Source organism: Vicia villosa, unplaced genomic scaffold (genome assembly GCF_029867415.1).
Source record: "Vicia villosa cultivar HV-30 ecotype Madison, WI unplaced genomic scaffold, Vvil1.0 ctg.000089F_1_1, whole genome shotgun sequence".
NCBI lineage: Eukaryota > Viridiplantae > Streptophyta > Magnoliopsida > Fabales > Fabaceae > Vicia > Vicia villosa.
The window spans coordinates 1,331,937-1,348,176 of record NW_026705008.1 but is presented as its reverse complement, the minus strand read 5'-3'; the positions used below and the strand labels follow the sequence as shown (position 1 = coordinate 1,348,176).

At 36.2% G+C, this 16,240-nt stretch overlaps 2 protein-coding genes and 1 long non-coding RNA gene across 3 annotated transcripts; 1 reads left to right on the top strand and 2 right to left on the bottom strand.

Annotated features, from left to right (window-relative positions):
- Positions 1-411: 411 nt before the first annotated feature.
- Positions 412-3,379, bottom strand: LOC131623888 (uncharacterized). The gene is made up of 3 exons (XR_009290366.1): positions 2,953-3,379; positions 1,674-1,871; positions 412-1,140 (listed from the first exon to the last, which is right to left on the bottom strand). It is a non-coding gene; the product is annotated as an uncharacterized LOC131623888 (long non-coding RNA).
- Positions 3,380-7,441: 4,062 nt separating this feature from the next.
- On the top strand, positions 7,442-10,858 carry LOC131623967 (heat stress transcription factor A-1e-like). Its single transcript, XM_058894976.1, has 3 exons — positions 7,442-7,852; positions 8,790-10,090; positions 10,525-10,858. The coding sequence occupies exons 1-2, from the start codon at positions 7,640-7,642 to the stop codon at positions 10,059-10,061; spliced, it is 1,485 nt and encodes a 494-aa protein (XP_058750959.1). The 5' UTR covers positions 7,442-7,639; the 3' UTR covers positions 10,062-10,090; positions 10,525-10,858.
- A 1,606-nt stretch (positions 10,859-12,464) lies between these two features.
- LOC131623969 (mitochondrial import inner membrane translocase subunit TIM22-4-like) lies at positions 12,465-15,699 on the bottom strand. The gene is made up of 5 exons (XM_058894977.1): positions 15,504-15,699; positions 15,158-15,362; positions 14,805-14,995; positions 14,640-14,712; positions 12,465-12,727 (listed from the first exon to the last, which is right to left on the bottom strand). The coding sequence occupies exons 2-5, from the start codon at positions 15,318-15,320 to the stop codon at positions 12,642-12,644; spliced, it is 513 nt and encodes a 170-aa protein (XP_058750960.1). The 5' UTR covers positions 15,321-15,362; positions 15,504-15,699; the 3' UTR covers positions 12,465-12,641.
- Positions 15,700-16,240: the final 541 nt, after the last annotated feature.

Below are 16,240 nucleotides of genomic sequence, written 5' to 3'. Positions count from 1 at the left end.
TAACAATCACAACTTCAGTCTCACCCTTCAAAGAAGTGAACATCACAAACACTTGAGCATCATCTTTTACAAAATGCCTCCTTGATTAGCATTTAAAAACTTCGAATCTTCATCTTCAGCTAACTCAGGAAATAGTACTGACTTATTATAACAGTTGATATCAACGTGGTTGAACTCCAACCAATTCATCCCCAATATAATATCAAGTTGACTTAACTGTAAGTAGACTAATGTCATACCCCAAATTTGTCCTACCCCTTTTAATGTTATCTGGCTTAGGCTTATGCATTTCACAATATCATGTACATACCTCCCATTAGGTCATATAATGCATCCTGCGTTCATTCATCAAATAAGCATGGGATCAATAATCATGGAGCAAATTGAAGACTCACATAGGTTTTGGCACAAGGTTATTTATTTCCTCAGAAAGGGTATCCTACACTTAGGATTGTGGTTGGCTTAGTCTTTTGAAAGACATGTGTTCAGATGGTTTCCAGTTACAAGGGGTTCTTGATCTAGGGGTTATTTCCCTAATCTTGTGGTAGTCAAGAGTCTCACTGAATTGAAATTTATTTCCCAAGCATGGATTCGTTTGTCAGGTTTATGTGACCTTGGGGTGGTACATTCCAACCTTAGGGTCCCATTTGGTCTCATCCTCATTTGAAATTTGAGTCATATGATTCTTACAATCATTTGAAGTTGGAATATTGGATTATTTGTATAACAAACCATTGGTCAAAGTTCGCTTCTTCTATTGCAAGATTTTGGGTCAACTGTCAATTTGAAGATTAAAGTGCGATTCTTTTTTTCGCGTTCATGCATTGAGAGAAGTAAATGACACCAAAGTCAAAATTCATTCTGAAGAAAAGGAACATTACATGGTTCAATCTCAAGTCTCACTACATGTTTCAAATATAATACATTCTCAAGGGGTTCATCCAAGTACATGTACATTGAAAAGAGAAAGAAACTGAAATTACATCAAAAAAATATATATAAATGGAAGTGCTGCTGCCTCAGAACAGGGAAAGATCGAGTAGGATCTCCTTTGGGCGATGAATCTCTCAAGTGTTCCCTTTAAGTTCATGATGTCCCTGCACTTCAAAACCCAAAACCAGTTCAATACACTTTTCAAACCTGCATAACACCAATCCATATTAGTCCACCATTTACCAAATTCCAATTCCATTTATTCATAGCTACTGCACATACATGAGTCAACTCATTCAGAGTATGCAATTCATTCAAGTCCATTATTAGCATTCCAATACCCTAAGCTATTCATACTGAACCAATTCCCACAAGTTCACACTAACAACTAATTCCTAACATTTCTAACATAACAATTCACCTACATAACATATTCAAAGCAACCAAAAATCAACAGCACCTTAACACTATTCAAAACTCTCAATTAACCTTCTTTTGCTAACCTTCAATTCACTAGCCACCATCCTATTAATTCAGATTCATATACTTACATTCAATCAAAAAACAATAAGCTGTTGCACAATCCAAACCTGATAAACCACATGAACACATAATTACCCAAGTTTTGACTAATCCCTAACAACTTCATTCTAACAGCATATACCAATCCAGTTCACACATGACTTCATCACACCATACATACATTCAATTCCAAGGTGTACACCAACATAAACACTCACCCGCGAACAACTCCCGCTCTATCGGTTCATGGCAGAATCCAATAACAATTCAGAATGTTTGTGTTGATAGAAGGACCCGACATATCATGACGACATTTGATCTTTTTGGCCGCGACGATACTGATGCATCCGAATCAGCCCCAAATGTTAGCATGATGGAAGAAGGCTCTGAAACGATCATAAACAAATTCAACAGACCTGCATCATTAAATCACAAGTCAATACAAACATCCAGAAACTGTTCCATGATCACAGATTCAAGCCAATGCACTTTCAAGACCATACTAAACTACTCATAACCTGCATCAAAAATACTTCATAATTCCAATCAGTTTTCACATACATTCAGTGCAGCCATCACAAATACAATCCAAATGATAAACAAGTTATGTCCACTCTAAACAACTTCATTATGCTCACAATGACCATTAACATATCACTACTAATAGTTTACTCTACTGACTTAACACAATAACCAACTAACAATTATTTCTAACTAACCTAATTTCCCATTCTAACCTTCAGCTCTTTTCAATAAATCTAACAACTCTAACCTATACACTACTAACAGTTCCAATTAACTAACTCCCTCAATCTCTCTATTTCACTAACTCTCAAAACTAATTCATTTCACCATATAACTAACCTAACAGATTCACAACCAACTTCCATAACAGAAAAAACACCCAAAACAGAATGTAACTAACCTCTCAATCCTCACCCTTAATCTCATAACAAACTCCCCCTAATCCAATGGCTCACATCCTCTCATGAACTCTATATGAATCAATCTCCCTCCATAATTCAAACCCTACGCCACTTTCTCCATACTCACTTCACCTTCTCCATAATCTTCATCATCTCCACGCCATTTTCACACATCATCCACCCTTCACCATCACCTTCTCCATTCTCTCATCGCCTCTCATTCATCTCCATAATCATCTTCATCCCTCTTCTCCTCCATACACTCTTCACGCCATTTTTCACTTCATCCTCTCTCCAATTCACTATGCAACTGCATCTTCACCACCATCACCAAAGCACAACCACCAACCTTCATCAGAGTTCCACCTTTGAACTCTGAACGAAGGTGTGTTGCGCATCCTCCTTCAACTCCATGATACAGCCTCTCGGTTATCTTCCTCAACAAATCGCTCATCAACCCCTACTCACAACTCACATCTCTCAACGAAGCAATACGCAACACACGATTCGCACATCATACAAAGAAGAAGAAGAAGAAGAAGAAGAGGAAGTCTAGGAAGCAAGAACTTACTTGAAGAATTTCTTCAGCTTTCCGCGTTTATTTCGCCAATTGTCGATCGGATCCTTGTCTCTGGTTTTTCTCTTCACTTCACACCGGTTCTTCACCACAGGTAAGTGCTCTTACTCGCTTCAATGGTTAATGTGTGTGCTCCTTTCCATTCCTCGCTTCAAATTGAATGAAATCGAGCCTCTGAGTTCCGAATTCAAAGCTTTACGAAACTTAGTGGTAAGAGGCGGAGATAGGAGGAGGTTTTGTTGGTTTAGTTCACGGCGATCGGAGAAGACGGATTGTGCCATCGCCGTCGCGTCAACGAGATGAGAGCGGAGCTTACCGCCGTACGCCGTTTGTGAGTTTGAGGGAGAGAACCCTGAGTTTTCACGAGAAAAGCTGAATAGCCACATGGGAAACCCTAATTTCCCTCTTTCATTTATTTTTCTTTTGTTAATCCATTGTTTTTTTATTATTTTGAATAAAAATGTAAAAGTGAATTAAAATCTGAATCATAAAATTTGAAGATGGATTGAATCAATGCCTTGGGCCTGGTACGAATTTCCTATAGCTTACACTACCTGAGGCCCACGCACGCTCCCTATCCTTTTTTCCTGATTCACAAAAACAGCTTTGGGCCAACTGTATGTGGGCCTGCGCCCTATTTCCAGTACCACCTCTTTTTCAATTTGCCCCTTGTTCATGTTAGATTTAGGTCTTTTCACATAGCTTCTTCATGTTATTTTTAGATAATAAAAACACATATAATCACACAATAGAAATATTAGTTTAGGCTTATTAGAATTTAGGTTTTTAGTACAATTTAGGCTTGAATTAGAATTCCCTTGACACATAAAAAGTCATAAAAATAGTAGTATATTTTAGGTTAATTTTTGAATTGCTTCTTTTGTTCTCTTGTATCATCTCCATATGTTTTTGTGCTAAATTTTGTATGTTTGTGTTTACATTGATTTCGGCCTATAACTTTGGCCTATGTTGTTAATATCATTAGTATGCTTCTTTTAGAATTGTTACCATAACTTTAGACTTAGATTAGAATGACTCTAGGCTTAGAAATTAGGCTAGTCTCCCACTTTTCATTTCTTTTCCTCTTTACAACATTAAAACACTAAATAAATATCAAAATAAAATCCCTTTAAAAAATACAAAGAAAACACTTAAAAAACATTAATAAAAAAGTGAAAATCATTAAATAGGGAATGGAAGCTTGAATCTCCCTTGCTTAAGGGAATCATTCGAGTGCTTGGATCTCCCTTGCTTAAGGGAACCATTCGAGCGTAAGTTCCCAATCTAAAAAACACCAACCAAAGAGTAACTCGAGTTTCCCTTGCTTAAGGGATTTCCTCGAAACACTCAAAATCTCTCTCTCATCTCTTTTTCTTAAGGGCAATGTTATTTCCGCTCGTACGCATCGTAGGTCGATCCCTTATGCAAGAGCGCGAACGTTAACTCCGCCCAACTAAAAAACACTAAAAACGAGCAGAAACGTGTGAGCCGAGCTACAGTAACTCTGATTCCTGAAAAGGATACGTAGGCAGCGGGGCAGGGCCCGTGCGAGTACAATTCTTTCTTTTCCCTACATTTTGCATTCATTCGCATATAGACATAGACATAGTACACACCCTTTAGATAGAAACAAACATAGGTGGATACCATCGAGTACGATGGGCGTGAGGGGTGCTAATACCTTCCCCTCGCGTAACCGACTCCCGTACCTTGATTCTCTGGTCGCAAGACCCTGTTCCTTCCTTTCCTAGGTTTTCTGATATTCCTTTCCCTTATGGGATAAATATGTTGGTGGCGACTCTGTTCCTTTTTTCGCGAGCGTGCGACAACTAAGTCAGTACCAAAGTCCTTACCATAGATTGTCAAAGGGTAATTCAAACAAACCAAAGAAGTAGTCACTGAACCATTAGCTAGGGTATCAATGACCATACTTCCAACCATAAAAGACACCACAAGATTCAATCTTTTCACACATCCAACTTATATGAATGAATGTGTCGCACCCGTATCAATAATAGAAATCAAAGAAACACCATTAAAAAAATCATGTACGTTGAATTAGATTATCAGACTTTGAGGCATCATCGCCAATGAGAGCAATCACTTTCTAATTGCCTTTGCATCTGACGTCTTCTTGGGCTTATGACATTGTGTACTAATGTGACATGTTTCCCCACAGTTGAAACAAGTCACCACAACACTCCTGCATTCAGCAACACAATGTCCCAGTTTCCCACACTTGAAGCATATTATTAGAAGCACGATGACCTAACACTCCACACTTGAAAAACTTATTAGAAGTAGGAGTACCTCCCAAATTTTTCATTTTCCACAAGCATTATTCTATTGAACTTTATATTTATTCTTAGCATCTGGAACCACATACGCTTACCGTGATTTTGATTACCATCTTTCTTATCATTAACACTCTTGTAGTGAGCACATCTAGCACGACTATCTTCAACATAGAGACGACACTTATTAACCAGTACAGAGAACTGACAAATCTCTTGGTACCTAATGAACTATTTGATTTCTAGACGCAAACCACTCTCAAACTTGATACACTTAGACCCTTCAACTCCTACCCCATAGTAATAAGGGAAGAACCTAGATAACTCCCTGAACTTAGCAGCATAATCTAAAACACTCATGTCTCCCTATTTCAACTCAAGGAACTCAGTCTCCTTCTTGCTACGAACATCGGCAGAAAAGTACTTCTCAAGAAATTCAGCCCTGAAAACAACCCAAGTAATAGTAGTACTTGTAGCCTCTAACCTCTGAAGAGCATTATCCCACCAATACTCAGCCTCCTAAGACAACATGTGAGTACCAAACATAAACTACTGAGCATCTGTGCAAGCCATAACCTGGAAAGATCTTTTCAATCTCTTATAGCCAACTCTGAGCACCCTCTGGATCATAACTTCCATTGAAAGTTGGTGGATTGTTTCTTTGAAATCTACTCAGTCCACGAAATTCTCCACCCTTAGCTTGTTGATTCTGTTGCGCCTGAATTTGCTTGCATCGTCACTTGAATCATTGCTCCTAGAGCATCTACAATTGCATGATCATTTCTTCCATCCATTTCTCTGCATATTAGTAAACAACCATTACGAGAAACATTACATTGATAATATTCATACACTTGTCGTATACTAGGAATAGATAAATAATCACAAAACTTGGTTGGAAGGTGCGACCTGCTCTGATACCAACTATATAACACCTTAAACGTGACACCAATTTAATACAATAAACCAGAGTATTTTTCACCAAAAGGTGTCACACATTCTCAAAATAAAACACCTATCATCAAATTAAACAGTTTGCAGCAGAATTATAGAAACATTTAACAACATCTTCACATGGTCTTATAAAACAATATTACTAAAATAAAACATCAGTCTCAAAAAACAACTCAACAATCATCCAAATGAAAGAAACATCGTCACATCCCTTGTGTTACAATATCAGAGTGACACAAAGGATATTAAATGAAACGAAAAGAAATCATTAAACGAAGAAGGCACAGTGCCATCTTCCACTGGACAATATCTAAAGCTCCTCAGTCTCTACCTGAGTATTTGCAAACACAAGCATAAAACCAACATAACAAGCAAACAAGGGGTGAGGATAATCCTTACAGATGTTAGCGCAGTGAAAGTAAACAATAAGACAATTATGATAACACTAATATCATTCTCACATAGCAACATCATCAATATTAATAATGCAATGTGGAATGCACCAAACTCCTCCTCCAATATGCATGTGGTACCGAGTTTTGGAAATCAGAGATGTGTTACTGATTCATCCAAGTCTCCAGTTCCTCTCTTAACCGTGTCCCTTTTTGGACATGAGACTGTCATGGTTTCTCTCTAAACTTGTTCTCACTTGACCGAAGTCTTACCTAACTCCAATACATGTATGCATGAACATGACCATTGAAATCACAAAAGCTCAACACAAAAATAGAATTATTCTCAACCACTTTACTCAATCAGGTTCCTTACAGAACCATAGTATCGTGAATATAAAACCACACTGTAATTCCCCTGAATCATTAAACCATAATATCGTCAATATAAGACCACATTTACTTACTAAAAGGCATAGTTTCATGAATGTGAGATTGAAAATACAATTTGCTTAAAATTTATTTTTAAATATTTTACATTTTCAAAAATTGTTGACACATGATATTTTCATAGCTATAGTATTCTTTAAAAGATGGAGTATCTAACCTTTCAATTAAAATAAAATTCAATTAGCCATAACTTTTCACTTTATTGACATTTATTTTTACTTTTATAACTACACAAAATATAATTTCTGAAAATGATAATCTTAAAAATATAACTCCACTGTTTCATAAACAAACAGACCGCCAGACACCTTTTTAACATAGACCGCCTTTCGAGTTTTTCACATAAAACATAATATCGTGCCCCCTCTATTCTACACTTAATTAACACATTCATTAAACCGAAACCCTTAAACAATAAAATAAAAAACACTTTAATCAACACTTTATTAAACTCATTACTGTCTATCTATCTATAAATCCTTCACTTCACCATCACTGTTGTTTGTTCCTTTCAACTTTCTCTCATCTTCTTCATCTTCGTTTTCATTTCAGTGTTTTTGTATAACCATCACCATCGAGTTTGGATTGAATATGACAGCTGGGAACGCGAGTTATGTGTTGCCGCCATTCTTGAGCAAAACCTACGATATGGTTGATGACTCTTCAACTGACTCGATCGTTTCGTGGGGAAAAAACAATAACACCTTTGTTGTTTTGAATGCTACCGATTTCGCTAAATATATCTTGCCTAAGTATTTTAAGCATAACAACTTCTCAAGCTTTGTCAGGCAGTTGAATACATATGTAAGTAGCTTTTTGATTTTGATTCTGATTTTGATTTTGAACTTTTTTTAGGGTTTTGTAATTACTTTGCTTTCGATCTATGTTTTTAGAGTAACCGGTTTAGTTCTGATTAACTTTGATTTTAGTATGCTTGATCAAGTAAAATCCGATTAGGTTTTGCAATAAGATTGATAGAGTTTGTTTATTTATGAACTGTTCAGTGATTGTAATTGTGAACGCGCTTAACTAGCTGCTACTGTTATACCTTGATGCCTCTGCCGCCGCTGCTAGTTGCTGTTACTACCAAACCTATCCAGGAAGGTTTTCTGAGAATTGGGTATAAGAAACAATCCTACCGGCCAATTTTTTCGAAGCATTTTGGGGAATGTTAGAACAAAATTCTACCGGGTAAGTAGAAAAGCGACTCCAAATCTAGTAGGATTCTAGGTTATGGTACACATAGGTTGCCTATTTGCGGATTAGTTAGTTGGTTAGTTATCAAATTCGCAAATTTTGTTCAAGGCTATACTTGAATTCGCAAAATTTGTTCAAGGCTATACTTGAATTCCGCTCCAACCATTTTTTTTACGAATCTAAACAATAGAATCTGATTATATACCACTCCATTCCATCTCATTCCACCAATCCAAACATACTAGTGTGTTTTTTAATAGAAAATGTCGGTACATGTAATTAATTGTTATTTTGTTAGTGGGGGAATTGGACACAACTTCCTTAGTTATTACTTCAAGCCCTATGTTTCTCCCACAAACCACCTTATCAATCCACTACTTGTTCTAGTATTGTTTAGCATAACTTACTTTTATGTTTGATACCTGCAAAATATAATATTTTAGTTGTTCCCTCTCCTTTTCTTGCTTTCTTAATACTATTGTTGAACTATTCAAATATTGTACACTTTTTTCTAATCTTGGACATCTTTTTTATTCGTAAACAGGGTTTTAGAAAGGTTGACCCTGACCGTTGGGAATTTGCACATGAAGGATTTTTGAGGGGTCAAAAACAATTGTTGAAAACTATTAATAGGCGGAAATCTACTCAAGCAAATGGTAATAGTCAACAACCGTCTAAGGTGCAGAACGCGCCTGTTGGGGCATGTGTTGAACTGGGGAAGTTTGGGATTGACGAAGAGGTTGAAAGACTGAAAAGGGATAAAAATGTTCTTATGACGGAACTTGTTAGATTAAGACAACAACAACAAACGACTGATAACCAATTGCAAACTGTTGGGCAACGTTTGCAAGTGATGGAGCAGCGTCAGCAACAGATGATGTCGTTCCTAGCAAAGGCTATGCATAGTCCTGGCTTCATGGCTCAATTTTCACAGCAGCAGACTGAAAGTAATAGACATGTCACCGGAGGTAAAAAGAGGCGGCTCCAGAGGCAGGAAGAAGAAAACTTAGCCACCAATAATCTCCATAATCCTCTTGATGGACGTGTTGTCAAGTATCAGCGTTCAGTTAATGAGACTGCAAAAGCGTTATTTAACCAGATGTTGCAAATGAACAACTCTACAAGGACGGAGTCGTCCATTCAGAACCGTGATGCATTCCTTATTGATGATATTCCTTCAGCCATTCCGTTAGACAGCAGTAGTTCGTCCACCCAAGTTTCTGGTGTAACGCTTTCCGAGGTTCCACCTATTTCTGGGCAGTCATGTATGGCAGTGGAATCTCAATTTCCTGTAGGTTGTGTGACTAATAGCATGTCTGAGGTACAATCTTCCCCTTCTGTGTTAACTGACTGTGTCAAAGCAGCTGAATTTCCTGAATTAACAGCACATAACTTCCAAGACACTGTTTTGAATTTTGGTAAAGTTCAAGGACTGGCTACGGAAAGCAGCTTCATGAATCCTAATCAAGATATTGTGGGGTGTGTCACTGAGAATGATGAGGAGCTTGATGTGATATCAGCTGTTTTTGATGGGACACAGTCTTTGGAAACTGATGCATTTTCTCCTAATTCGAACGAGATTTCTAAGCTTCAAGGAATCAACGATGAGTTCTGGGATCTGTTTTTTATGCCAAGCTCACTTACTGGAGACACAGATGAAGTTAAAGGTAGCTCTCTAGGATATGGTTTGACCACAGACCAGCAATTGCCATTAGATAAGGAGATTTATCAAGAAAATATGGATAAGCAACAACATATGGACCATCTTACGCAACAGATGGAACTTCTAGCATCAGACTCGTCATTGTGTATATAATAATATACATATGTTTTTTGCAACTCAAGGTATATTTCCATGCTCCCCTTTCTGGTTCTAATTGTTACTTGACTTGAAACTAGTGTAAAATTGTCTGTCATTACTCATTAGCATGTTCTTTTGCTGTCTTCTCTTCTTCAATATGGTGACTGTTGTACAGATGGTGAAGAATATAGCTTTTACATGAATGTGTATATAACTAACATCTGACCTTGTTCATAATCCTAGATGTATATTATTAATACAGATGTATATTTTTATATTCCTTTGGTGTATTAATCTATAAGAAATGAATAATATGCTTTCTTCACTATTTCTCAATATTCTTGCATGCTTTGTGTTGTTCATGTTGGTGAGGTTTGGTATCCCTTTAGAAGGGTCGGTTGGGAAGAAGAGGATTGGAAAGTCGGCTATAGAGTATTTTGTATCTTATTTTCCAATATTTTGTTCATGATCTCTGCAGAGGTTGATGTCCTTTGCTGCTGGACCAATAAAGTCATGCTTACTACTTCTACAAAAACACCTGATAGATATCACTAAACAAATAGTCCCCCACCCGGTTGGGCGGTCCAGATGTGATTGTCAGAGGCCTTCTGACTGCTCACAAAACCAATCCCAACCAGTTTCATGTTGTACTCTATTTGGGGGCCAAAAGAACTAATGAAGTTTTATTTTGATTTCATATTTCCTTATATTTTGGATTTTGATTAGTTTGTGTGCTTGCCCTTTCTGACCATGGTTATGATCATAACAATGAACTTTGTAAACTTTTTCCATATCGTCTCTCATTCCGTCCATCTCTGTTTTAGCGGAGTGTTCCATATAATTGCATTTTTGCCTTGTTTCCTGCAGCATTATTTAGTTCTTCTTTTACTAAAATTCGATTTGCACCCAAACTTTTGTAAAAAACTCTCTAGACTTTAGAGTTTATGGGTTCTGCATTCTTTTTGGTGGAGGTTCTTCTATCTTTCATTGATTTTGATAGAATTTTCCACCTAGATAAACCGAGAATGAATCCTTTCAAATTTTCCGATATTTTAGTTTGAAATGGAGCGATGTTAATTGATTGGTGAGCAAGTGATGTCGTCTTCTATAAAAGTTGCTCACTTATCCGTGAAAAGAGTATAACCATAAATTAGATCCCATGCAACACTCTTAAGGTTTGTTTAGATGAAAAGTTGCTCACTTATATGTGAAAAGCATATAAACCATAAAATATGTCCCACGCAACACTCTAAGGCATGTGAGATGAAATTTAGTTAAAATCAGAAGAAGCGCGGAGTAGAATGGAGTGGTATTGTTGCTTACCACCATTTTGCTTCTGATTTGGGTGAAATGAAGTTTTTTTTGGTTGCGTCGTGGAAAAATCCAAACTAATGAAATCTTCGCTCTCTTCTATTCTGCAATTTCCATTTGATGATATAGAAGCATAGCTTAAATGTAATAAATTATACTCTTTTAACACGTTGGATCTATCAAACAAAGCCTTTCCATAACCTATAGAGTCGATGAACTCAACATATGTTGCAATAAGTTATTCTATGTGGTTTTTAATCACTCCGGAGATTAGCGCTAACAGCACCATCTGCATCCAATTTGACTAAATAAAATGGGTGAATTAAAAGCATCAATTTTATTCTTACAGTTGAATATCACAAACGGGACTATTTGCACCCCTTCATTCATATTCCTCCACAAGTTATTTAAAACTACTCCAAACACTAAAGCCCAGAATGTCTCCATGGCCAGTTTGTGTTTGTTGCACAAACTAATGAGCATCCAAAAATTAGTAATTGTGAAAGAATTCAGAAGTGACTCCAAACTTGCTAAAGGAAAATCACAATTCACCAGCACATGCACAACATCTTCAGTACTATGATGGCAGATTAGGAAAAATAAATCAGATGAATCAATCCTTTGCATAACACTTTACAAACAAAAGAAATCGATAAATAAAAATGTTTATTTAATAGATGTTCAATAACAATATCAAGGTAACACACTACCCATATTCTACGGAGGATTGTAGAAGGCATATGCTTGATTCTCGGACAAAATTGTAATTAGAAGAATGCCTTTATAAGTTAAGAGAAAATTAAGAATACACTCGAGGCGATGCAACTTCCAAGTTAGAGAATACAGATGAGTAGTAAAAACCAAGACAATCTAACTTTTACCGAATAACCAAAATTTAATATATTTTCGACTAAAAAAAAATATACCAGGGGGGATTTTAAGAAGCCAAGGAATACTTCTACATCATAAAATCTTTCAAAATTAGAGTAATGAATTATTACAAAGAAAAAACTGTTAAAATTAACTAATACTAGCACTAATATTTGTGTGCTAAGCACTTGAAAGAGTCGGTCCCAATTATTTGTAATATATAGCATTTTCCAATACTAAAGTAGAAATTGTAGAATGCATCCGCCAATGACATTGTATACAAATAAATTACATAAGTGAAATAATACTGTAATATATGTAACTCCCTATCATCTTTTATCATATGGGCAAAGCATTTTTATCAAGAACTCAAACTATGATTGAAGAAAACAAAATTGGTCCAAGTCAATTAACTTATTGATGCCTCTCCAAAAACTTCTCTATCACGACAGAAAATGCAGCAAATCCCGCACATCCAAAGCATGCAGCTTTTGGACCACCTACAACCACACAAAAACATTGGAAATATCAATGAAATGTCATTGCGAAACACACGTAGAGAGCGCATATTTGTAAAACGAGTAGCATTGATGGCTTCAATTCCTGATTTGCCAGTTCATTATCCAGCCTGATTATTGTTTCTTTTTCTCTTTTTTACATCAATTTGCTTTTCATCTTAACAGTCTACAATGCACAACTTTTATTCAGCATAGAGGGAATGGATGAATGAAAGAACGAGAGATCTAAAACTGAAATTACTGCCTACTGCCTATATCATGCAAGCACTACAACCACTTTCAGAACTACCATGAAATGAGAACTTGCTGTTACAACTGTTTATTCTGATTTTTTTATTTACATCAACAGCACTAAGTTATATTTAAATAGAAAACAACTTTGAAAATGGATAAACAATACAAATAACCTTCTGTTTTGGGTGAAATATATCAAGATAAATGTTTGGGAGCCACCACATTAGCAAACTTCTGAAAGTACATTTGACATAGCCAACTATGTGCTTTTCATCCCACACCATACTCCTTTTGTACCACACTCAATAGAGAATTAGAGAAGCAGTCCTTTCTTTAAGGCACTCCCTTTATTCTTTGGGGTTTTGTGGGGTCTTAATATTAGGATACTACATCAAGGCTTTTTAGTAGGAGACCCTATTGAGAGTCGGTACTGGTATATGTAGCTTCAAGCTTAGCTATAGTGAGTAGCATTCTCTCTTCCAAATGCATGTGAGCCTAATTTATGAAGTACCAATGCTTGTGTGCATGCACTGCATCCATCATCCTTACTCACTAGTCCCCGACAAGCTCAACCCCACCTCCTTTAGTATGCACTACCAAGGCAATGATGTCTAAGTGCAACCTTTGTTGCCATACATTTCTTGCCAAGCAAAGATGTCTCCCAAAAGAGACAAAATCCAGCTCTTCACCCACCTTAATCACTCTTATAAATACTCTTCATTCTAAATTCCTAACCATCCAAACACCGTATGAAGAATCCCCCACACCATGACAATACATTAATTTTCACGACTTGGACGATACCAAATTCACAATAACAGGCCTAATCGCAATCTGTTAGGATTAAGTGGAATAGACAATCTTACTAATAAGATTGGTGGGATGGGCAAATATCTTGGTGGTATTGATGATTTAAACTGGAAAGAATGTCCGGATTAGATATCTAAAATTTGACTACTTAATTTTGATTTTTATGTCTTGCCACTTGTTAAAAACTTGGAGTTTGGTATTTCTATCATTAGAGTTGTTAAGTAACACGTGTTCTCTGGCTTAAATTGGTAATTTGTGACTTATAAATTGTGTATGACTTTAATAAGGACTTAAAATTTAAGGTTAACTAAGTGTTTGTAGTAATCTGAGGATCATTTTTCTTATTTATGCTATTGTATATTGCATATATACGTGAAAATTGATTTAAATATAGATATATATAGATGAGTTTTATGAATTTTGTAGGATTATAAGATCCATGTTACTATCTTGTGATTTAAAATCTTTAACTCACCTTTTCAATCTTAGGTAAATATTGGATTAGACTAGGGTGAAAGACAGAGCATAAACTCAGCCTTGCTTTTAGTTTATCACTTTGCCAAACAGAATTACAGGACTTAGTTTACCACAACAACCAAAGGTATGCTCTAGCATTTGGCTAAAATTTAGTTTCATTGGCAATCCATTACCAAAGTCCCTATCACCCAAGAATAAGAAATCATTAGGCTAGTAACTTCTGGTCACTCAGCATTGGTTTTTTATAGGAAATTTTTATGCTGTCACGCCTCATAGGAGGTATGCCAGGCCATGTCCCCGTCATTTCTTAAATACAGGCTTTGAGAGACAAAAACATTATAAACGACAGGAAATGAATGAAAAAGAGGGTTACCTTTTGCTGATATAGCACCTCCAGTAGTACATCCAGCAATAGCAGTATTTGTGATGTCGTGTTTTGCTCGTGCCTGAAAGAAAAAAAGGACCCAGATGATAGGAAGAAGAATTAAACTCACACGCTTGATGTAAATATATATTTTCATACGCAAATCCATTAGACCTTCTCAACAACACACTCGGCAGCTGAGAATACAAAACCCATAACAGCAAATGCTTTGGCTGAACTCCAACTCCTTCGCCCCATCTGCTTTGCTTGAAATATAATTTGTTGTCTGCCAGTCATTTCCTCTTGCATTAGAGGGTTGTCCAGTGCTCCAAGAAACAATCCCATAAAGATGCCAAGACCACCACCTATAATTCATCACATAAATCCCAACAAACATTTCTTTAACAGTACATACAACAACAGTTAGCGAAGTCTCTGAAATTATTCTTCTATGACATTTGATATTTAGCATAGTAACAAATACTTGGAAAACTGGCATAAAGAAAGTGGAGGTTCAAAGATCATACCCATGACTCCGCTAACAACACTACGCACAGCGCAATTGTTCCAGATATCTTGGCCTCGAATTTCCTCAACAGTGGGCAAACCTATGGGCTGAATCTGAGGCTTCTCAACTTCTTTTGAGTTTGCAGAATCATTTGGAACAGTTTTTTCCGAGCCATCCGCCATTGTTGAAGCACAAAGCAAGTTGAATTGAAATCACCACACAAGCTGTGCAATGAACAATAAAGCACTTCAAATTGTGCATTATATACATGAGTGAAATCATAAAATATACATTGAATTGATGATGATGGGTTCTATATTTTCAATCAATGAAACTACATTAAATTGATGGCGAAAATTACAAACCTAAGAATTCGGGGCAACAAAATACAGATGAGAGAGAGAGGAGAGTGACCACTGGTGAGAAGGATGAATACGCTGTAGGCTCCGTGAGAGGGAAAGAGAGGCGTGGTGGTTCAATTTGAAGTTGCAAAACCCAAAACCCTTGCTTGTGCTTGGGGGCTAGTGTTTGGATTCTACAATTTCCGGCAGGCGCAGTTGAAGTTTCACGCAGGCAGTGAAATCGTCTGAATATAGACCATTCGATTCATCTCTTGCCCATGATTGTGCCACGTCAACAATTTTTTAATTTTTTATTATTAATTGATTTAAATGCAACTTTGATCTCTATTCTTTTAGTTTTGATTCCTCAATTTTAAAAATCAGATATTTATTTTATTTTTATTTTTATTTTAATCAGTAAAATTGGAATTTTATTTTTAGTGAGATGCCACATGTTTTTACGTTTTTATGACTTGAGAGATCCCCACTTTAAACACATTTATTTTAATAATTATATTAATTCATTCAAAAAAAGATTTATTCATTTAATTTAATATTATTTTATTAAAATTTATAATTTTATTAATAAAACTATTTCCACACAATATCATTTTAATAAAATTGATTCATTCATCATTTTCAAAAACAAATCTTAACTTTTTATCTCCATTGTCATTGTTTCGTTCCTCTCCATTGCCATTACTTCAGGAATCGTTGTTCGTGTTATCAATCTTTGAATCGTCGAATCGCGTTCTCTATTG